This window comes from Crocuta crocuta, unplaced genomic scaffold (assembly GCF_008692635.1).
Source record: "Crocuta crocuta isolate KB4526 unplaced genomic scaffold, BGI_CrCroc_1.0 scaffold255, whole genome shotgun sequence".
NCBI classification, from domain to species: domain Eukaryota; kingdom Metazoa; phylum Chordata; class Mammalia; order Carnivora; family Hyaenidae; genus Crocuta; species Crocuta crocuta.
The window spans coordinates 1,268,097-1,292,244 of record NW_027530670.1 but is presented as its reverse complement, the minus strand read 5'-3'; the positions used below and the strand labels follow the sequence as shown (position 1 = coordinate 1,292,244).

Sequence of the window (24,148 nt, the reverse complement as noted above, 5' to 3'; positions counted from 1 at the left end):
GGGGGGGGGCAGGGGAGAGCAGGCTGCAGCATGTGAAGATGTCCAGACACCCACTGCAGGCCCCACCAGCACCCGCTGTTCCCTGTGGACAGGGTGGTGGGGAGACCTGGGGCTGGGCACCTAGCAGGCTGGGCAGCATTTGATTCAAACAGAAATTTGTTGACCAAAATGGAAGCTTTGAGTTTTTATGAAGAAGATTAGATCATGAGGATCCAAACCAATTCAGTCCAGTTTGGGAGTGAAAAAAAACCAAAAACCAAAAAACAGGAGATACTTCAATGGTTGCAGTAGTTTCCCCCACCCAAGAATGATGAAAAGTGAAAGGCAAACAAGTGAGGAGCAAGCTGTGAGCAGCCTGACACCAAAGACTGTGTTCAAACCAACCTGTCACCTCCTTTTGGTTAGTTTCAAGTTCAAACTCAACAGTGATAAACATTTCCTTAGTGGCGCTTGGTCGGCCAGGGGCTCCTGGGACTTGCTTGCCAGAGCTGCATGTAAGGTTTGCGTAGCGGAAGCTCTCTTTTACTGAGCTGTGCTTCTCTGTATGAAGAAACAAAATTATCGGAAGCCAGATCCTGGCAAAGCACTCAGTTGAACATTCGCTAGAGCTCAGTAAACATTTCATTAAAACAACTCTCAAGGGACTAAATGATTAACTCCAGATGCCAAGACGTTGCAGCTTGGAGCACGATGACATTTTAAATTCAAAGAGCCAGTATTGCCTCCTCTATAACTTAACAATTTAGCTCTTGAAAATTATTTTCATGGATGAATGCTAAATGTTTCTGACTGACCAGCCACATATGTAGAAGACAGGACACCAGGGTCACCCTGCATTCCTAACTGACCGTCTGCTGCGATGTGCTCGTGTTCTCACAGTTGGTTTCCTTAGAGCTGGACTGTGATGTACCAAGCAGGGGCTGAGGCTTCAAACAGGGAATGAACACAAAAGTAGAAAGAAAACCAACTCCTGCTTCCAGACAAACTGACCTTGGAGTAATTCTAACTGGAAGGGGAAGCTAGAAAGCACACTAACAGTGCTGTCTCGTTTTGAAATAACCAGGAGCAATATAAGGCACAAAGCATCGAGAGAACCAAACAATATCATGAAGGCATCTAGGGTGGGAGGGAAAGTGTTGTGTAAGGCAAGGCTCTGCACATTCCTATTCCGGTCTCTGGCTGTCTCTCCTCCTCCCCACCCTGTGGCTTCCAGTGGATATTTTAACTACTGCCTGTTAACCCAAACCACATTATCATCCACACAATTAATTTGTCTGATTTTTAAAAAAAATTTTTTTAATGTTTATATTTATTTTTGAGAGAGAGAGAGACAGAGCGCAAGTGGGAGAGGGGCAGAAAGAGAGGGAGACACGGAATCCAAAGCAGGCTCCAAGCTGTCAGCACAGAGCCCAACATGGGGCTCAAATTCACCAACCTGAGCTGAAGTTGGAGGCTTAACAGACTGAGTCACCCAGCTGCCCCTGATTTGTCTCTATTTTAAACTGTTACTTTACTCAAATGATGTATCATCTCTATCATACTTTTCTTCACCATTACAAGGATGTTCAAAGCAACAGGTCATCAGGAGCCAAAGGAAGGAGGCGGCAGATTAATTCTCTCCCACACCTAAATTTCCCCTGAAAATCCATCTTAACTTTTCAAAAGGCTAACTTCAAATCTCAAACTAAACATTTTGAACATTTCTCTTTCAATTTTCCCAAATCTATATTTTAAACTTTTTATTTTGAAATAAGTTTAGATTTACAGAAAAATTGCTCAGGTAGAACTAAGGGTTCCTGTATACTCTTGGTTGTTTTCCCTAATGCATCTTACATTAACATGTATATTTATCAACACTGAGAAATTAACATAGTATAATACCATTAAGGAAACTAAAGACCAAGTCTCTTTTTAAATAATGCTTCTTCCCTCCGATCTAAAAGTATAAATGCTCACTGTAGAGAATTTGGAAAATGCAGAAAAAAAATTAAAATCTCCTGCATCTTCTCCCCCAGATATAACTACTACTGATGATAAGGTAGAGTTTCCTTTCTTTTGCTTCTACTCACACTTTTTCTTGCATAGTTTGGGTTGTTTAATATACAAAATGTTACTCTCGCCTTCTCCATCTTAGCATTATATTACAAGAACATTTTCCTATGTCATTAAACACTCTCTGAAAACGTATAATTAATAGCTGCATAATATCCCATCAAAGGGGGGATTGCTGGGTGGCTCAGTCAGTTAAGCGACTGACTCTTGATTTCAGCTCAAGTCATGATCTCACAGTTCATGAGTTCGAGCCCCGCATTGGACTCTGTGCTGTCAGAGCCTGCTTGGGATTCTCTCTCTCCGTCTCTGTCTCTGTCCCTCCCCTGCTCATGTGCACACATGTAACACATGCACTCTCTTTCTCTCTCAAAATTAAAAAATAAACTTTAAAAAAATCCCATCAAATGGAGGTACCAAAATTAATCTCAGTTTATTAACATATACAGGCAAAAGTGACTACAGTGAGCTTTATGTTTATTTGTATGATTTATGAGAGAGGTAAACTAAGGAAAGAAGCATCCCTAATACATGAATCCTGATTTTTTTTAATCTCTAAAATTATTCTATGAAATAATACTGGAAACGTGAGCTGGGGAAGGAGTGTTGCATTCTATTCTTCCCTAAAAGGCCAGTTCTACTTGGATGGTGTTTGTTTTGCTGAAGCCAATGGAGTCACAGCCTCCAAAGACTGATCCAGCAGGAAAGCTGGATATTACATCTTTGTTCATCAAAGAGTATCCTGAGCCAAACCTTCTTCATTTCTTTGGCTTATATTCCAAGCGACTCCAAGATCTAGAAAATTTAACCCAATATGATCAAAAATGGCCAATGCATTGTAAAGTCCTTATTGATTCCTGTGAACTCATAGGTTTCCCTAGAGCTTTAACATCTGTGCCTGGCAAAGGAAACCCCAAAGTATAACTCCAGAGCTATACAGAGGTGCTAGGTTAGCTCCTCTGGCTCCTGCGGAGAGAGTCCTCGCAGATTCTGGACTGTTCTATTCCATCTGAAGGGGTCGGCTTGTTACATACCCCTTTCCCAACATGCAGGTAAGCTCCCTGCACCAGCCATCTGATTCCATACCTGGTAGTGCTAGTGCTGGTCGCAGACCCTCAGGAAACCGCTCAGCCTTTTTCAAACTACACTTGCCTTCATTTAGTTTAAAGGTTACACTTGTCCTGACGGTGGCGACATCTTCAGAGAGAAACAAGTGAGAGATGTTATCTTCAGAGACAAAGGAATGGAAATACCTGGTGGGTAATGGTGAGCTACCCACAGGCTGGGTACCCATAGGCTGCACACCCTGGGCTCCTCTCTTACCCTGAAACCACAAAAGATCTGGATCATGGAGTGCCCATTACCCTGAGGCTAGGGACACCAGGAGCCTCCTAAGAGTTACACTTATCCCTTCATCTGAAGTGAATGCAATGTTCAGATATAATAAAAAGAGAACCTAAAACAACCTCAATGCTGAGATGAACCATGAGGTCACTTTTGTGCCTTCTCAAGAAAGAAGACCAGAATCCCCTAGCTCACATTTAAACAAGACTGCTGAGGGAAATGGTGAAGGGCAGATTCTCTAGATAAGCCTTTCCTAGGAGGACAAGTTTGAGAGAGCAGACAGGGATGGCACTTTGAGGGCCTCTTGTGCAAAATTCTGCTCTCCCCCCACCAATCAGTCTTAACCATATGTCAGGCTCTGGAGCCAAAGACCAGGATTCATGCTCTAGTTCTTTGACATGTGATGAGAACTTAAGCAAGTTACTAAAACTCCCTGAGCCTCAGTTTCCTCATCTGTAAAACAGACAAAACTGGGGTACCTACGTTAGGGTACCTACATTACTATGAGGATTATATGAGATAATGCAAAAAAAAAGTTTATCCTCCTGTCTGGCACAGAGTAAGAACTGAATGACTATTAACTATTTCCTTGCCCATCCTGGGGGTGGCCTAAATCTCCAAGTAACCATTGCTTAGGGATTTGGTGAAACAGACCATGGTACCTATTCTGACTGGGTCCAAATATTAGGCAAGAGAGGCAGTGAAGGATACTGCCTAACACTCTAGATCTAGACTTCTGGTTAAAATCCTGGCTCCACTATTTCCTATCTGAGTCACTTTGGGTACATTATTTTACCTCTCTGAACCTCAATTTCTTCATCTGGTTAATGAGGATACTGGTAAAATTGCACCAAGGGTTGCTATGTAGATTAAATCAGTTAATACACGTAATACAGTGGATGGTGTATTCTAACTACTTGGTAAATATATTTGAGTATTATCGTCATGCTTTGGGTCTCTAGCTCTGCTCATGTGTGTAATAGGGACATCATGAACCATTTGCTTATTCAGATATTCTGATGACATAATCATAGAGATATCTAAATCTGGGAGGACAGGCTACTTAAAAGCTTTAAATTCCATTCTTTGTCTTTTGACAAGCTAGAAAGGGCTCAGGGCTTTTTCTCTGGGGACAATCCTTGCACTCTGTCATGCCCATGTCTATCTTTACCAACTCCATGTGCTCCAGGCATACATTGCCTGCTGGGTCTTTGAGGTGCCCTGGGGTACAGGGAGTTTGGGAGACCCAAACCTGTAGATTCCAGAGTTCTGTGCGCCTCTGCCCAATATGACAACCCACCAGGGCTGAACACAGAGCATCCTAGCACCCACTGGACACTCTGTAAGCATCTGTTACACGGTGAGTCAGCTTTCAGGCACCAAGGCTGTGGGCAAGAACGTCCTGTAACGTGCTCACATCAATGAGGAGATTAAGAGAAAAGAAAATAAAGCCAACACCCAAAAACTGTACCTCAAGAATGAAGCGCATTTAACACAGTGAGCCCCAGAGAGAACATGCATGTTTGGTAATTACCCCCGAAAGCAGAGTCATTTGATTTTTGTTGTTTGCTCCTGAGAGAAGAGGAAGAGCCGCAGGTGACAGAGTAGGTCTCTTGCAGTCCTGACAGACAGAACGTGGGTTGTCAACACGAAAGCAAGGTTACAGTCTCTCCTGGTAGCAGCTAAAATCACTCCCCAACCCCCACTCCACATGGACCACTAGACAAATGCTCCACATATGGATTCTCAAAGCATGGGCCTCTGGTGGTCAGGGGGCAGCTGGTCAAACGCCTGGAAACCCTTTGAGGGCATTTAACACCTAAAGGCCAGGAAGGCCTGGTTCTGGCATAAGGACCTGCCCCAGGGACTGGGACCCACTCACCTGAAGAAAGGTGAATGCCAGAGTCACATCTTAGGAAGCATCTGTCTCCTCCACCACTCTTACCGCAATGCAGGGACACATGGGGTGACACACTAGTGGGCAGGACCCCCTTCACTTCTAGACAGGACAAAAAGCACACACTTACAGAAAGAGAAGGACACTTCCATGCGTGATATGGGTGGCTGAGTTCCAAACATTCAAGGCCCCAAGACAAGAAGGTGGAGCTGATACCCAGCATAGAACACAAGACACAGGGCACCATGTCCCTCAAGGTAAAGAAGCTACTTGTATGCTATTTTTTTCCATGCAGATAAACAACCAGGAAAACAGAAGTAAGTTCCAACCTACACAGAAGCACAGAAGGAAACAGCAAAGAGCCTGTAAAGTATCTCCTGTTTTTGAACTATTTAAAGAATAGCTGCTGCTCCTGAGGGGAGAAGAATCAGTGAAGGGATCATCAGGTGCACTCCGGGCCCAGTCACACATGGGAGAGAGCTGCCAGTGCCAGTGTGAGCCCACTGACTATGAGCCTTGGTACCCCTTACCCACACAGTCTTTTCTATTCCAGTGGAGCTTGTATGCAGAGTGGCATCGGCATTCATAGCTGCCCACTGTGTTCACACAGACCTGCTGACAGCCTCCATTGTTGACACTGCACTCGTTGGTGTCTGTGGAACAAAACACTCTCCTGTCACAGCAGCCCATGGATGACTAGGCTGGCGCTGTCCCTCCCTTGAGGAAGTCACATGGTTGAAACTCATTAAACAAAGGGAAGGTGTTAACTGCCTTCAGGATGTGCACCTGGCACCAGCAGACTTCACTTCCCACTCAGTGGATTTCCTGGCATAGGCCTCACCAGGATGGTCTCACGTTCCGTTCTTGACCACACATTTTCCCCATTCAGGATATTCAGAAGGGGGCACACTCTATTTTCAGATGTCCAAGCTCAAGCACTGCACAGCCCATCCTCCTGGGCTACATACCAAGGGAGATAGAATTAGAATTCTACACTTGACAGTTCCTATTCAGTAGGTGGAATATATAGAAGGAAAATGACTGGCACTAATTCTCATCAACCTGAGACTTAGTCTAGGTTGGAAGGTGGTCCATCAAAAAACCCAGACACACATCCATGTTAACAGAATATTTTCTTGGGGTTTCTTGATGGGCTGGAAGAGAATGTTTTTAGCCATGCCAAGGATGTACTGAAAGAAGAGAGACAATACTATCTATACCAAATCACTACTCTCCATTCTTCTGAAGTGTAGAACACAAGGATTGGGCAGGAAGTATTTAGGCCAGTGGTTCCCAAATATTTGGATACTCAGTGATGTCTTATAAGCCCAACCCATTCAGAATTGTTGGGGGGAGTGGGGTAGAAGTCATTTGATGTCAAATCTTATTTATACCATAGTCTACATGAGCAGAAGGACAAATGACATCAGAACATGTTGTTACATGGGCACAGCACAGAGAGATCAAATCAATGGTCCCACTTCCAGCTCAAAGGCCTGTCCAAAAACCAGCTCAAAGTTTAAAAAAGGCTTCCCAGTTAGTTCCTATGCACAGCAAGGCTGTGGAATTAGTTGGTGCCCTGCCAAGCCTCTCTGAGGACTGTGACTTTCCTAGCTACTGGGAAGGTCTAAAAGACAGGATATCAGCTCCAGAGAGACCCTCCCACTGAATACAACTACGTCAATAAAGTCAACAAAAAATTCACAGTTGATTAGCTCAGTTCTTCTCTCTGCTCCATTTCACACTCAACATGTTAAAGGGATCAATGATTTCCCTTAGCAGGTGTTTCCCTTGAGTTGATGAACTCACTACTACTCTACAGGGACTAAAACATCCCATTCATTCCCCAATATAGGAAAATGGACCCTGATCTGGGGAAACCTTGGGAGCTAGGCCCTGTTCCCCTGTAGGCCCAGCTTCACCTGACTCTAGAAGGGCATTCTGCTCACCTCCACAGTGGGTAAAGCCATAGAGGGTGTACCCTCTGTTGCAAGCACATGTGAATGTGCCAGGGTGGTTGATGCAGCTGTGGTCACAGGTCCTATCCAAAGAGCATTCATCCACATCTGTAATTGTCAAAGGGAGAGGGGAGCTGAAACAAACTCTGAGGGATGAGTAGAAAGAACATTTATAATTCACTGACTGACAACAAAAACAACATAAACAGAATTTTAAGAGTATCAGTTCTCTTGCTCACTTGTGTTCAGACAATGTTGGGCAGCCTACAATAAGTATACTCACAACCAGAATCCTTATTTACAAATTCTGTTGCAAACTGCACTTGTCTTTAAGCTCAGTCGGTCTTTCTCATGTGCCTATTTATAGAGCTGAGTAATTTAAAATATTTCAATGAAGCGAAATGAGATAACATACCTTAAAAGGGTTTATAAACTACAAGGTGCAACCCACACATTATTACTGTTATATTACTATTGGTAAAACAGCAGTACTCATTATATAAGCTCCAACAAATTGAAAGGAGAAAACAGCTGGTTTGCAGATAAATCTGGTTCCTATCTTCCCAGAATTAGTCTTCTGGCCCCAGGAGGCCAATTGATCCTGGGTTTTAATGTCCTCTGCACTAAAAGAATGCATGAACACAAACATCCTCAGTGAGTTTCTATCACAGACCCGAAAATTTGGTGTTTAAGCTCCGAACTGGATCCTCTTGGCCATTCCCTTGGCTTTGTTCTTCTGCCATGGTTCAGCCCCACAGAGCCCCTCCTGTCCTGGTTCAATGTGGAGGCATCGTTGGCTTCAGCTGAGGTCCTGGAAACTAGCCTCGGGAGGCTGCCTTTGTCGATCTAATCATCTCTTCTTCCCTGGTCTGGTCCTCACATCTTTCCTGTAGACTAGAATTTCAGTGCTTCATTTCTTCAACTCTTTGGAGGGTTGTTTTTTTGTTGTTGTTTTTTTAAACAGAGTTATGACTTGTGTTTCCAAATGGATAAACCAGGACCAGTGCAGAACTCAGTGGAAGCCAATTAGCCCAGAGCTAAATCTCTTTTTCAACACTAAATGTGCCACAAGAAACTATGTTAATAAAAAGCAAACATTTGGAAGGAACTGGAGGAATGAAAAAACGGAATTAAAAAGGGCAAATTCTTACAAAATCTCTTCATCACTTGCTTTTCCCAGAAATCCTGGCAATTTCCTCAGTAAATTTTTCTGTGAAAATAGTTGTTCTGATCAGTGAAAAATAAGAAAAAGTCCATTTCTTCCCTAGTAAGTGATGTCGCTCTATAAATTCTGTGATTAATATCAGTGAGTTGTTGGGAACATGGACTTGTTCAGTAGCTGACTTTGGCTGCGCATGATGGGTTGTTGCTTTGCCAAAAATAATGAGATCACTTTTCTAATTCCTTTTTAATGTGTTTACACAGCTTAAACAGCATTTCTTGCTCTATACATTAGGAAACAGTATGTGCAACATCAAGTTTGCTTTCCAAGTCAAATAGAAGAAAGCCGTGCAACAGTCATCTAGAAAGAGTTTGCTGAATTTAAAGGGGGCTATACTTGAACTGCTTGACAAATTATGTTTTAGGTGGGGGGGAAAAAACAAGAGAGAAACCTAATTCACACTATAAGGTTAAAAGAAAGTAATGTTACATTTTTATTACCTAAAGTGAAATCAGATATTATATTCTGATTTTTATTTAATTCTGAGATTTCTAACAAAATAAGTTAGGCTGTTCTTATTCCCAGAAATGCAACAAGAATATATGGCAGCACTTCTTTCATGAGAGCTGCTTCCTATATATCCATAGGCACAAAAGGTGCTCATCTGAAACTATACATGATTCTCCTCATCCAACAAGGCTTACTCCCACCCATAAGTGTTATTAATATCAACAACTACTCCCCAAAGATACTCCCTTAACACACCTCTTGTGTGGGAGGAATGCATCTAAGAGGGAGTCTGCAATCCTGCCTGAGGACCCACTAGTCTTGCCTCCACTCAATCCCTCTTCCCTCTCCACTGTCCCTCTCCCCAGGCACCAAAGGCTGGTCATTAAAACAAGGGCTATAAGGAAGAGATCAACTGGTACATGACTTTGATTATGGCTTGACCCCAACTTTTTGCGAGGAAAAGGTAAGGTATGTTAACTGAATCTACATATTTTTGCCACCAAGTTTTATTACAAAATCCTCAAAATTAAAAGAAATTTTAGAAAAGAAAAATTCTTTATAATCTTAACACCCTAATACAACCCTGTTTACACTCTGTGATCCATTCCATTTCTAGCAGTGAGCTCTGCTGTAATCACACCAGATGGATTCTTTAAGGTGTTCTCTAACCATTAACAGCTTAATTTCCAAATATACTTGTGAGCTACATCGGTGTTACTCTACCAACAGATGAAATAAGTGAAGCAGGGGCTGGAAGTTGGATTAATGACTCCATCAAAAAGCCCACTGAGCCAGTCTCTGCCAGAGTGGGGTGTCGTCTTCTCTGCTCCAACCAGTGGGCATTCACAGCACAGCTATGTTTCAGCACATACCTTGGCAAGACTTCTCATCTGTTAATAATTTAAATCCCTTTCTGCAGCTGCAGTCAAAACTGCCCACGGTGTTTTTGCAGAAATGATCGCAACCTCCATTGCGGGTCTGGCACTCATCAATATCTGTAACAGGCAAGCATCGGCAAATCAGAGAGCGATACTTGCCTGGTTTTCCACAAATCCCTGAAGTGCTATTGTGTGAGTGCTTCATTACTCTCTGAAACAAAAACAGACCCATAAAAGCATTTAAGGATGTTTGCTGATGTTTTTAATCTTACACATGTTTTCTAGTCTGGTTTAACTGATTGGGAAAGACAAGTGTCTCGTCCCCTTGAGAACTCTGACTTGTGCTACCTTGGACTAGCATTAAGGACACAAATTATGGGAAAGAATGGTGATGTCCTGTTACAGTCTCATCTTTGCCCTGCTCTCCAAGATAAGATGGCTCCCTTGGGTATATTTTCCATTCCGGTTTAATGCTTCAAGCTATAAGGAATTAGAACATTTGCTTTGTCAAATTACACAACAATCAAGTAGCCTCAATGCTTTTGTGTAATGATTCCTGATACTCAAATTAATCCTATCTTCTCTCGGTTTCAGTAGATAACTGGTTATCTACTTTTCATCATATTATAGAACTAAGCCTTTGTACTCTTGCCATGAAATACCAGCAGGTCACTGAGGTATCTGTTCATTAGTAAAAGTTAATTGTACAGTTATTCATTAAGTTCTCTGGATAATAACCTTGGCCGTTATTTATATAATTGTCTCTAGGCTGTTACATATGATATGTTGATATTATCACCTGCAAATGAATGTTTTCTAGAACTTCTGCCTTTTCTAATAAGGCCACTGCCTCAAATGGGTTATCTGATGCTTGCACAAGCTGACCTTCTCAATAGTTAGTGTAATTAAGTTGGTTCTAATTAAGCTCACTCAATTATAACCTTCCACCAGCCCAGGGAAGAAAAGCCTCTATCACTATGAATTGGAAGCAAATCTAGAATCACTCAGGAGATATGGAGGGGAAGAGCTTCCTTAATCCCCATTCATTAGCAGCATGGAGAGGCACAGGCTACCTTTACAAGTCTTCCCATCCAACTGGAGGGTGAATCCAACAGGACAACTGCAATGAACACCTGTTGAAGTATCCTTACAGGTGCGATCGCAGCCTCCATTGTTGACAGCACACGTTTCTGACAAGGAGGTAAGAAAAAGACAGTTAGCTTGCTAAAGAAGTGCTGATACAGCTGAGAGGAAAGGGTATTGCTGCAGTATTAGTAACTGGCAAAGTTCATGAAAGCCAAGAAGCATGGTAGAGTACTCACAGTTCTATCTCAAGTTGCTACCACCTGCAAGTGAGCTAAAGGGAGAGCAGGTGCAGCTCCTCTCCCCCATCTAAATAAGCGACATCTCCAAAGAAGCTTGATCGAAGGCTAACAATGTCTCTCCAACCTGACGAGCTTTCCCAACCCCACACTGGCAGATTTGAAGCTACTAAAATTTCCTATTGATCCAGAACCAGTGACCTGCTAAGTGTGGCTACATCTGGCAAGCTAGATGTGAATGCAGGACAGGGAAAGGGGGGATGTCCCTTCCTTAATCCTGAACCCTCTCCCTTCAATATAAGTTATAGGTGAAGCAAGAGAGGGCAAGCTTCCACTACCCCAACTATTCCCTTGCTGCAGACCAATAACTTCATCCCTGCAACTGCCAATTAACTCATATTAGAAGTTTACCTTTCACTGAAAGGAGAAAGACCTGTCAGAAGTACATGAAAAATCAGGCAGAGTTGTTAAGTTGCATCTAAAGAGATGAACAACAAGCCAATGTCCTTCTAGTTTTACTTCTTTTACTTCCATAGCTACCTCATTGTAGAGCCTCAGGAGGAAAAGCTTAGTTCTAATTAAACATGACAGAATAAGTATATCTCTGTTTCCTCTCAAAACCTAACATGAGAGTAAATAGATTTTTTTTTAATTTTTTTAATGTTTTTAATTTATTTCTAGGAGAGAGAGAGAGAGAGAGAGAGACAGCGTGAGCAGGGGGNAGCTACCTCATTGTAGAGCCTCAGGAGGAAAAGCTTAGTTCTAATTAAACATGACAGAATAAGTATATCTCTGTTTCCTCTCAAAACCTAACATGAGAGTAAATAGATTTTTTTTTAATTTTTTTAATGTTTTTAATTTATTTCTAGGAGAGAGAGAGAGAGAGAGAGAGAGACAGCGTGAGCAGGGGAGGGTCAGAGAGAGAGAGTCACAGACTCTGAAACAGGCTCCAGGCTCTGAGCTGGCAGTCAGCACAGAGCCCGACGCGGGGCTCGAACCCACGAACCGCGAGATCATGACCTGAGCGAAAGTCGGACGCTCAACCAACTAAGCCACCCGGGCGCCCCGAGAGTCAATAGATTTTTTAAAGAATAAATCCTAGGGGCACTTGGGTGGCTCAGTTGGTTAAGCATCCAATTCTCAATATCAGCTTGAGTCATGATCTTGCGGTTGTGATCTCGCAATGGTGAGACTGAGCCCTGCAAAGAGCCCTGTGTTAGGCTCTGCATTGTCAGCATGGAGCCTGCTTGGGATTGTCTCTCTCCCTCCCCCTCCTGCTCCTTCTCCCTTTCAATGAATAAATAAACATTAAAAAATAACAAAGTATAAATCCTTACAAACTAGTGGAAAAGAGAATGGAGATTCCTCTAAAAGTTAAAAATAGAACTATTCTACAATCCAGTAACCACACTACTGGATATTTACCCCAAAAATACAAAAACACTAACTCAAAGGGACACTTACACCCCTGTATTTATAGCAGCATTATTTACAATAGCCAAATTCTGGAAACAGACCAAGTGTCCACTGATTGATGAATGGAGAAAGAAAATGTTATACACACACACACACACAGGAATATTATTCAGCCATAAAAAAGAATTAAATCTTGCCATTTGCAACAACACAGATGGAGTTACAATACTCTATATTCAGAAGACACTTAAAATTTTTTCAATGCTAAGCTAAATAAGTCAGAGAAAGACAAATACCATATGATTTCAGTTAGACGTGGAATTTAAGAAAGAAAACAAATAAACAAAGGACAAAAAAGAGAGAGAGAGATAAACCAAGAAATAGATTCTTAACTATAGAGAACACACGGATAGTAACCAGAGGGGAGGTTGGTGAGGAGATGGTGAAACAGGTGATGGGGATTAAGGAGTGCATTTGTGATGCACACCAGGTGTTGTATGGAAGTGCTGAATCACTATATTGTACACCTGAAACTAATATAACACTATATGTTAACTATACTGAAATTAAATGTTTTGAAAAGTACAAATCCTTAAGGGCAAAGAAAACGGAAGCCAAGACAATAGAAATATCCTGGAAGTGGCATGTCCGTGGAGGGGCAGTAATGGGCACAGCAGAAAGCTAAACCCTAGTGGTCTGCAGAGGGGGTACCAACATGTGGTAAGCTCATGTGAGCTAGAGAATCCCAGTCCTGGGAACCAGAGATATTAAGTTACTCTAGAGGCAGAGGTGAGGAAGGAGTTTAAAAAATAGGAAGATTGATTATAAGTCTGTAAAAGAAACAGATAAACCCTCAGGTCCCCTCTTAAGTTCTACAGCCAGGTGACTTCCCCTTCCCTATTTGGGCTCTAACAGAGAAATTGATCCTCTGTAGAAGTGGGACCAGAGAAGTACTGGGCGCCAGGATACCAGGAATAGCAGAGAGGGAGGAAAAGATGCTGTCAGGTGAAAATCTATACCCTGAGAGATCTCAAAGCCTCACCACCACCACCACTACCACCCCAGCTCTGGGAACACTGACAGGCAAGTCTATGTCCGTTTAGCAGGAGACCGAACTGGCCTACCCACGTGAAAAGACGTATGGATATTAGTATTGGAGGCTCTCCAAATGAAATGGCTAAGTCACTGCCTAGTCATCCAAGTATAAAGCCTACCAGCTGATAGAATATTCAAGTGGCTTTTCATATTTCACTATTAAATATGAAAAGTCAACCTAGAATCACCAGACAGTTAAGGAAGGCCTTTAATATGAAATAAATGCACCAAATCAAACAAACAGAAGAGGGAACGTGGAAGAAACAAAGCAAATACAGGAGGGGGAAATAAAAGTTTTTAAAAATCTTATAATTAATTTCCTCAGAGAGATAAGAAAAGCATTCATGAAACATGAATACATACCTATAACCAAAGGCCAAAGTAATATTCTTGAAAAATTACAGTATGAAAACAACAATTTAAAAAGAACCCTGTAGAGGAGTAGAAGAAAAAAATGAAAAATCTCCCAGAAATAGTAGAACAAAAATTTAAGAGCAGAGAAGAAAATTAGAGGAGTTAAAACAGCCAACTAACACAAGTTCCAGAGAGAACAGAGAATATGGAATGAAGAAGATTATCAAAGAAAAAAATATAAGGAACTTTCTCAGAACTGAAGGACTCAAATGTTCATCTTAAAAAAGGCCAACTGAGTGTTCAACAAAACAGGTGGGGAAAGTCCCATCATGAGGGTCATTACTGTGAAATTTCAGGTCACCAGGGACAAGGAGAAGGCCCCGAAAACATCCAGAGAGAAGTTTTCATAGGTTACATTCAAAAGATCAAGAATGAAAATGACTTTAGACTTCTTAAAAAAACACTGAATGCTTGAAAACAATAGAGCACTCACTACTCACAATTAGGAATTCCGTACTGAGCTAAATTCTCAATAAAAGTATAGCAGAAAGGCATTCTCAGGCATGGAAGGTTTTTAAAAACCTATACCTACACGTGTAAACTAACAAGAGAGAAGACATGAGGTCTACTGACACAGAAGTATGGTGAAGGGCATTCCCAGGCTGTGCTAATGGGAAGGCCCAGATGACAGGTGCACAGCCAGCCTGAAGAATCAGGTCCCTCTAGAGCAGGGAAGCCTCATAAGACACTTTAAAAACAGTTTTTAATGTTTATTTATTTACTTGGAGGGGGGAAAGGACAGAGGGAGAGGGAGAGAGAGAATCCCAAGCAGGCTCCACTCTGTTAGCACAGAGCCTGACATGAGGCTTGATCTCACAAACCACGAGGTCATGACCTGAGCTGTAATCAAGAGTCAGAGGATTAACCAATTGAGCCACTCAGGCACTCCCAGAAGACACTCTTTAAGAAGAAAATGGAATTGATAAGATGATTTCTGTATTTGAACACATTGAAGGGTTTTAGAACTCTGCCTGAAATTTGCAAAAAGAACTGCTAAGAGGTACTTAGAAAACTAAGCAAACAGAGAAAATAATAATCATAGCACATTACATGGTTCAGGTGAAATCATATTTAGATATTCATAATCACAACAATGTAAATATATAATATTGATTTTAAATAGTGATGAAACCACATTAAGGGTATGGGAGAGGGAGTGTGTGCGTTGGGGGAGGGGGCAGAAGAGAGCTCAAACTTAGGGTCTTCTAGAACAGGAAGTCAAAGTGAATGTCTAAAACCGACACATCAGGAAATAAGTGTATAATATCACAATATACGTAGGGAAAAGAAAAATACTATACACGCTTTTCAGAAATATGGCAGAGGGGGAGTCAGAAGAAACAACTAGGAGAAATGTAAATTGTTGCCTCTGTCAAATGGGATGAGGGGAAGGGAAGTTTTGAGGCAAGGAAGTGACATATTTCATTACAAACCAAATAACACTGATTAAAGTTTTTAAGGCTTTTTATATTATTCGTATGCAGTATTTTAATTTAATGCAATTAAAAGTAACTTTACTAGGGCAGAAAAGAGCTCAGAAATGTCACCTGCCTGATGCCCAACGGCTGCCCAATATATTACCTGTTAAATTTAGAAGCTATCAAAAAACTGGTTTTGTTTAGGTCAAGCCAAGCTTTCTCCAGAGGAGAAAGGATTGCCAGAGGATCTGATTGCCACCCACACAGCCACTGCCTCTACTTCTGTTCCCGTCTCCAGCTCTGCTGGCGGACCTGCTGGCAGACGTTCCTATATCCCGCAGCCAAGTGCCACTCTTCTCCATTCATCCGTTTTGCCATTAACATGGGCTGAAGTCAGAGAGAAGACGACTCGGCTGACAAAAACCCAGACAAATCGCCTTGCTAAGCTAGGGGCTGCCTGCCCAAAGTGCCTCCCTGGTCACAGTTACTCAGAAGGACAGGAACTGACATTCACTGACCACCCACTAAGTCCCAGGCATTGGAGTCTGGCCACTTTTGCATATTATTATCGTAACTGAACTTCCTGATAACCCTAAGAGGTAGGTTTTATTATATACATTTCAAAGAAAGACCAGGAGACGGAGGCTCAGGGCGGTTTGCCTGAGGCTCACAGCCAGTTGCGGGCAGTGCTAGGACCCTAACCGGCTTGTTCTGATGGCTGGGTTGGGGTCCTTCCCACAATTCTAGGGTCCTTGCATGGTGACTAAGTAACAGCAGTGGGTGAAGAACAGACACAACCTGGCCTGACAGGAGCTGCTGACCCGGGCCCAGCTGGTCTGAGGTGTAGGGGCCCCAGGTTCAGGCCTGATGTAGTAAGTTGGGGAGGGAAAGAGACAAAGACAGTGGCTAAGGGAGAGGGGGCAGTGCCTACCCATGAGCAGCCGCCGTTTCACCCGTTTATCACTGTCCACCACTGATGTGGCATTGCTCTCTGTCACCTCTGGGGCAGTGTCCTCTTGCTCTATAAGGGACGCAAAAGAGCACAGTTCTCAGACTGAATGCATCGGATTATTCATCCCCTGCGCAAGCTCTTCTGCTGAAACCCCAGACACGAGAACAATGCTAGATACGCCACTCTGTCCCCTCAATAAAAACATGTTGTAAAGAGGCTCTGTGGGAAACAGAGCAAGTGCAAAGGCCACAGAGCCTTAGTAAACATTAAATACGCAAAAGATTTTTGAAGCATAGTGCAGTGACCAAAGAGACATCAGGGAACATGAGCTTCAGATTCACTCCAGTACCCTCAGTCCAGGACAAAAAGAACCTGGGGCCTGGGAACCTCTCAAATGGAGCTAGCAAAAGATGTGCCATGAAGTACAGGATAGGCATCCTTACAGAAATAGGCAACACTGGCTTCTGCTGACCATGAGGGCCACTGTGTCGTCACAAATGGCTAGCTTTAACTTCACGTCACCCTGGCCCCTTAGGCTGTGTTGTCCCAGTCTCCAGAGTACCATCTTCAGGAGGCCCCCCTGGTCTAGGAGAAGAGAATGGGCTTTCCATGGTGGCACAGGGAGAGAGGGGACCCCCTACCAGGACTAGACTATTCCCACCGCCACATGTAAAGCAGCACAGAACCCATCTGGAGGCAAAGGCTCTGGAAACACCCTGAAGCTGGTGCTAAACACATTAACAGCTAGGTTTAGGTTCAGCGTTAGGGGTGGGCAGGCTGGGGCAGACCCACACCAGGTGGAGGGGTCACTCACCGACGCAGCTCCTCCCATCTGTGTGCATCTTGTACTGTGGGTGGCAGCTGCACTCCGGGCCTTCAGCAGTGTCCTCGCAGGAGTGTTGGCACCCACCGTTCCCATGGTTACAGGTCACTGAGAGGAAACCCAAACAACACACTGAGCACTGAGTTTTCCACAACCAGGGCTGGGTTTGTTTCAGAAGATCTCTGTCATTCAGCAGGTATCTGAGCACCTAGTGTGTGCTAGGCACTGGGCATAAAAGAAGTAACCCTGACTCAGAGCCAGACGATGTCTATGTAAACAGACAGTCACAGTATGAATTCAAGAAATGTTGGGTGGCTCAGTAGGTTAAGCGTCTGACTCTTGATTTCGGCTCAGGTCACCATCTCATGGTTTGTGAGTTCGAGCCCCACATTGGGCTCTGCACTGACAGTTCAGAGCCTGCTGGGGATTCTCTCTGCCCCTCCCCTGCTCACTCATGCTTTCTCTTGCTCGCTCTCTCAATAAATAAATAAACTTTAAAAACCTTAAAAAAAATAAATCCTGAATGACAGATTTGAGCAGTTATACGGGAAGATGGGGATGGGAAGATAAGAGAGATTTTCACTATTCAAGGGGAATTATGCCAAAAGATTCTAGACTACTACATTGGTCTATCAGGAGAAGTTTGCATATTAATACAGTTGTACTGGGACTTTAGAAAATGTTCTAGCATTTTACTCTGGAAGAAACAGATAATACTTATTTGTACAAATATGTTAGAATTTCTCTCATCAGATTCCATCTAGATTAGTTACAAGGGCGAGAATATAGAGGAAATGATGACTACACACACACAATTAATGCAACATTAACCAACAATTACGAAGACCGTGTATGAACTCACTGATGATAAGCCCCCCAAAAAAAAAAAAAGGCCAACTCAAAATGATCTATTCATCAAACTGAACCATGATTACCTCTGGCAAGAGAAATGGGAAGGGGAAGATTATACGTTTTCTTCACACACTCAGGGCTGTTGAAATTCTTATATAAACATTTGTAATGTTTCCAATGTGAAAGAACTAAATACGTATTTGTGACATAAGAAAGAAGCTGTCCTGCGGTCACAGTGGTATAACAATTGCGTATGCGTGAGAACAACTAAATGGGAATATGGAAAGAGTGAAGAAGGGACACAAGGGAAAAGCAAAAAACAAAAGAAATTTAACTGCTGGTTATGTGGTGGAATTCTATTGTTTTTCTTTTTGTTCTTTCCTCAAATGTGATTATAATATTATTTGAGGAAGTGACGTCTTAAAAATATTTTAAAATTTAAATTCCAGGTATTCTACTGGCCTGTGAAAAACTGAACTGCTGAAAAGTCTCACTCCACAGGGACCTGGGTCCTCCTTGTGAAGACAACCAGTGGAGCCACCTGGCTCAGCCCGCTAGAAGCTCAAAGGGACAGTCTCTCTTTTAGGGGCCCTAAGAGCCTGTCAGAATCTATTTCTGGTGGTGGCACCAGCCCTGGTTTGGCAGGTTTCAGGGCTGCAGTCTGCTTTGTGATGGAGACAATGGAGAAAAGTCTCTCACCAGAGAAACTACCTCCTCATGTCTTAACCACTCAGGTCGACTCACTGTGAACAACCATTCCCCGCAAACTGCAGCGAAATTATCGAGGGTCCATGGTTTGGGAAGAGTTGCTAAAGGAAAACCGTCCGTGTTTCCTCTGGAATAGATAGTGGTTTAGGAACACCTTTTTAATGGACGGTTGTTTCCTATTACCAGTTGGAGTTTCATTATTGTGTTTCATCGTTGTGTGGCAGCTGTGTCTGGACTGTGTACACCATTCATTCATTCACAAATAAACGTGAGGTGAACACATCCTGTGGTAGGCACCAGGAGAAGACTAAGAGGCAAAAATAAGACAAGGTCCCTGCCTGGAGGGGCTCACAGCTGGGGAGACAGACACATAAATATACAATTCAAGCCAGGTGTCCTGTGCTGTAATTGAGGAATCAACAGTGCTGTGGGAGCCAAAATACAAAATGGCTGCCTGGTCTTTTCCGGCCTCCGGGGAAGTTTAACAAAGTGCTAAAGAGCACCAGCCTTAGAGCTAAGGACCGACACCTGAATCCTAATTGGCATGTGCTCCCTGTGTGACCTCGTTGCTTTACCTTCTCCACAATTTTCTCAACTAAAAATTAGGATAATAATACTTAGCTCATAGGGAGGTAATGTTAAGAATCCAATAGAATTGGTATCTCTTTGGACAAGCCTTTGCACATAGTAAACGTTCCCCCAAAGTAGCTATTATCTTTACCGTTATTAGACGTTAGGCAGAATATTGAAGATTGAGTGGGAATTCACCAAGCCAGGCAGGGAGGAGGGCTTGGAGAAGGCTTGGAGGCATGAAAGAACACGGGCTGTTCTCCCGCAGGCAAAGAGATTGGTGTTTGGGAAAAGGAGGCGGGTGATGCTTGTACAAGAAGCAGGACCAGGCAGCAAAAGGCTGTGACCGCCAGATGACAACACTGGGTTTCATTCTGTGGGAACAGGGAGACTGGCCCCAACATTCACGGTCCTCACTCCCACATTTGTTTCCTTCTGATTGGTTCCCTTAAAAAGTACCATTTCCTTTCCCTATCAGAGACTACCCTTGTGCAGCGAACTTAGTCCTCAGTGGAGGTTAGTATCTTGAGATGGCTGCCTTTCCTGGCACAACTGCTCCGCCATGAGGAGGCAATTCTGATCCTGGGCTGCAGAAGACAGCCTCTGGGGCAGGGTAGTTCCCAGCACGGCCGTGTGCCAGTCTGTACTTACGGATGCAGTCTCTCTGGTTCTTGGCCAGTTCAAAACCCGGCCTGCACTCGCAGGCGACACTGCCCCTCGGGGCCTCCTTGCAGATGTGACCACAGCCATGATTCTGATTCATGCAGCTCAGACCCTCTGCAAAACAGCAGCATGCAGCCAGTGAGCAGGCACAGTCCTGAGCCCCAGGGGCACTGCAAAGGGCTGGGGGTGGGGGTGAGGGACCTGCCTGCCTGGGTCTCCATCAGCCCCACATTTTAAAAGACCATGTCGTCCAAATCCAGTCAGGTCAATTAACAGAGATATAAAAAATTTCTTATGTCACCCAAGAGATACAATGTCTGAAGTCTCCTAAGGAGGTAGGAGCCCTCCTAATACACTGAAAAGAAAGCACAGGCGCTCTCTAGGGGGTGTGGAACCACAGCCTGCAGACCCCAGGAACTGCTACCTCGACTCTTACCTCTGCCAGATTGTCACCCATGCTGGCCAAGGATACAAAGAGGGGACAATCTCTCTAAGAAAACCTGCAGATAGAGGAAGATTCCCAACTTGTTCACATATTCTTGAAGATGATTTTCTGAAAATGTCAACTTTCCTCTCTACCCTAACCAAATCCACACTTTGGAGGGGACTCTGACTACTGTCTTCTGGCATCAGCATGTGAACACCAGCCCAGAGGCCTCTCTTCTGTGGCCACTCTCACCTAGTCCCTGTGCCCTCCCTCAGCGGGCTTGGAGCACAGCAGCAACACAACAGAGAGAACAGAGAGAGACCTCACACATGTGGTTTTTTCCTTTGGCTGCTGTACAATCCTTCCCAGGTATACTATCACTTTCATTAGGTCCAATCTTGTGGTAACAGTGGTGGGAAGGGGATTCTTTTCCTGGCTGGTTTAACATGCATTTAAGTGATGGGGTCATAACATAGTGTATGTCTGTGGTTTTCCAGAATCCTGCCTCTTCTCAAAACCAATTCTTTGAGACCCTGCCACCTGCCAGAACTCTGGAGGAACTCTCATCACACCCAACAGTATTCTCAAAACCTCTGCTCAGTTTTTACTGCGTTATTATATTAAATACATGCCCATGTGATGCTTCTTTACATCTGTACATTGAGCATCCTTGAGAGTAGGTTTTTTTGTTCTCAACCAACAAGACACTCTCTAACACTAGAAGTAGCACTGTTTTAAACATGAGTACGAAAAGTTTTCATTCAACTTCTCTAGGATCCTACACAGTTCTGTATTGTGTCCCTAAAATATCTTGACTTAATTAGAATCAGTTGGTCCTAATTAAGTCAAAAGTCACTTCTCTCTAATTCTCGCCACAGAGTCATTGATCTATGCTTAACTGGAAAAGCTGCTTTAATACAAACAGATGTCATTCCTATTCCAAAAGACAGCGTAACCGTTAATACATCCCATACTTTCTTAAAGCCATTTTGTTTTTTATCTGACAGTGACAAGCTGTTTGAACTCTGGCTCTCAGTCTGCTGGAAGTTGCTGAGATTCATTCACCCATGCCAAGGCTGCTGTCAATTAACACAGAATGGGGCTTGTACTGGATCAGAGCAAAGCTCTCTTTTAGTTCTGACTGCTGATTTTTGGAAACTTTACTTGCTCCCAATACTGAGATGGCACAGGAGGTGAGAGCTGTCTCCAGAAGCAGCACCCTGTCGTCCTAAGAAGGCCCAGTGGGAATTACATTTGTTCGTGGGTCAACAGAGCATTTGGAATGATGGGCACAGGGAGTATGAAGGCTAAACATAACAGTGCCCAAGAAAAGGCAGCAGTAACACCTGTGAAGCACACGCCCCAAACAGGTCAGCTGCTGTTTCTCTTCACTCTGTTTTCAAATCTGTGAAGACATTTGCAAAGTGACCTTTACACAAGAAATATTTCCTAAGAATTGACCCTTGTAATAAAAAAAAAAGAAAGAAAGAAAAGAGAGAAGAAAAGAAAAAAAAGAATTGGGGCACCTGGGTGGTTCAGTAGGTTAAGCGTCCGACTCTTGGTTTCAGCTCAGGTCATGAAGTCATGGTTCATGAGTTCGAGCCCCACATTAAGCTCTGTGCTGACAGCATGGAGCCTGTTTAGGATTCTGTCTGTCTCTCTCTCTGTCTGTCTCTTTCTCTCTCTCTCTCTCTGCACTTCCCTCATTTGTGCTGTCTCTTTCTCAAAATAAATAAACAGAAAGAAAAGAAAAGAGAAAGAAAGAAAGAAAGAAAGAAAGAAAGAAAGAAAGAAAGAAAGAAAGAAAGAAAGAAAGAAAGAAAGAAAGAAAGAAAGAAAGAAAGAATTGACTGTGTCAGATGCCATGGGGATACACAAAAGGTTGCCCCCAATGTCCTATCATATCAAGCTAGACCTAAACTTACCAGGAGATAAGAGAGGTTAAAATGACTCTGGAAATGCTCAGGGCTTTTCAAAAGGTGACTCCGAAGCTGTTCATAGTACCCTGATTCAAAATTCAAAAAAGTCCACTGCTAGGGGAAGCAGATGGGTCTGGTCCCAACTGGGAGACCAAGCCATGGTTCTGGCTGCTCGCAGAAATTGGGCTGGCAATCATGTTTAGGGTTGGTTTTTTTCATGAGCAGGGAAATAGGCTCACAAAAACATTAGAAATAGCCTATTGCGTAGTCCCCAGCGCAGAGTCTCCCTGAAGAAATTTCTGGAAACTGAATTAAAATATGCCTTGTGAACAGAGCAAGAAACATTCTACAAAAGATGGAAACAGGCCCTGCTGAGAGCACAGCCCCTTCTTCACCACCCTGACACCTTCCCCCTACTCTGCAAGGGCAGCAGTGCAAGCATCGAAAAATATTCTCAGAGCAGACAAAACAAAAGAGGAATGCTCATTTTGAGAGCCTGAGCACCCATGAATGGGGACAAAGGCCGGCTGGGGCAGTATGTCTCTCTCCAGCCTACCCCCATTACATGGGTGAAAACACACAGTCTCTTTATCAGAGCTTTGGGGTCTCTTAAGAATTAAAAAAAAATCAATAGCTTAAGCTTTCCCTCAGAATCATTTGTTACGATCCCCTAAACTGAAGAACATTTAGTAAATTAATATTAAAAATAACAACCACAACACTAGAAAATACTAGCTTGTAATGTCACCTTCTTTTAACCAATTTTGGATTATCAACAATGGGTTTTAAAGTCCATTTTAATAACAGTTTCTGAGGGTTTAATGTGCACATCAAGGAGGAAATCCTAAAGGAACACTGTTTACAGACTGTTCTATTTGAAGAGTTAAAACTCTAGGATGGACAGGGTCTCAGTTATGGACTGCTGTAATCTGGTAGCTTACACTGCCCCGAATTCACCAAGCAATCAGGATGAAACACCACTGAAAATCACAGAGGGTGCATCCAGACCACAACTCCAATTCTTGGATTTTGGCTTTAGCTCCAGACAAATATGTTCATTTTAAATACTCCTCAGGGAATCCAAGAATGTCCGAATTGTAGAAAATTTAGAAAACACAGATTGCAGAAAAGGACTGCTTTTGTATTTACTTCTGTTATGAAGAGCCTGTGTCTGTAATCAGTCTGGAGGTCTTGCCAGAGGGGAGAAAGGGGCTGATCTACTGCTTTGGAAGTGCAAGAGTATGAGATGATTTTGATCACTGCGAATTGCTTTTTGAGTGGGTGGGATCCACACTGTGTTCAAACAATGGCCTGACCTATAGGTCCCCACCCTACTCCCCACCACCTGTAGGGAAAGCCGAGTGATTTCCCAGGAAGCAGCTTTGACCAACCAAAGAGGAGGTGCCCTGAGATCCAGATCACTCTTAACTGCTGGCAGCTTAATCCTGCCTCTTCCCAGATGTGGGGCTCACAGAAAAAATCCAGAGAACCTACCAGGAATATGAAACCCACTGCTCCTCTATCAAGGGCCACGCCTGCCTTATTAGAATCACTGTATGTCCATCCCGCCCAAACCCTAAGAAGAGCAGGCTCAGACTCATCAAACCCACTGGCCCATGACTATTCCTCTTACTACCCAAACAGGCTTCCTAAGTCAGGTATAAGGAAGGAGCCATCATTCTTGGAAAATGAGGCAAAAATCATCCTCCACAAATAACACCCTTGGAAAATCACAAGAACCATGATTTAACAATAAATCTACAAATGCATG

At 43.2% G+C, this 24,148-nt stretch overlaps 1 protein-coding gene across 1 annotated transcript in view; it reads right to left on the bottom strand.

Annotated features, from left to right (window-relative positions):
- SCUBE2 (signal peptide, CUB domain and EGF like domain containing 2) overlaps positions 1 to 24,148 on the bottom strand; it is a 65,331-nt gene that overhangs the window by 25,703 nt on the left and 15,480 nt on the right. Inside the window, exons 5-15 of the mRNA XM_077769183.1 lie at positions 20,020 to 20,145; positions 17,230 to 17,346; positions 16,395 to 16,484; positions 10,872 to 10,988; positions 9,793 to 9,915; positions 7,240 to 7,356; positions 5,821 to 5,943; positions 5,276 to 5,392; positions 4,928 to 5,014; positions 3,136 to 3,246; positions 385 to 540 (exon numbers count right to left, since the gene is read on the bottom strand). Coding sequence (XP_077625309.1) covers positions 385 to 540; positions 3,136 to 3,246; positions 4,928 to 5,014; positions 5,276 to 5,392; positions 5,821 to 5,943; positions 7,240 to 7,356; positions 9,793 to 9,915; positions 10,872 to 10,988; positions 16,395 to 16,484; positions 17,230 to 17,346; positions 20,020 to 20,145 — 1,284 coding nt within the window. The remainder of the gene's footprint in view (positions 1 to 384; positions 541 to 3,135; positions 3,247 to 4,927; positions 5,015 to 5,275; positions 5,393 to 5,820; positions 5,944 to 7,239; positions 7,357 to 9,792; positions 9,916 to 10,871; positions 10,989 to 16,394; positions 16,485 to 17,229; positions 17,347 to 20,019; positions 20,146 to 24,148) is intronic.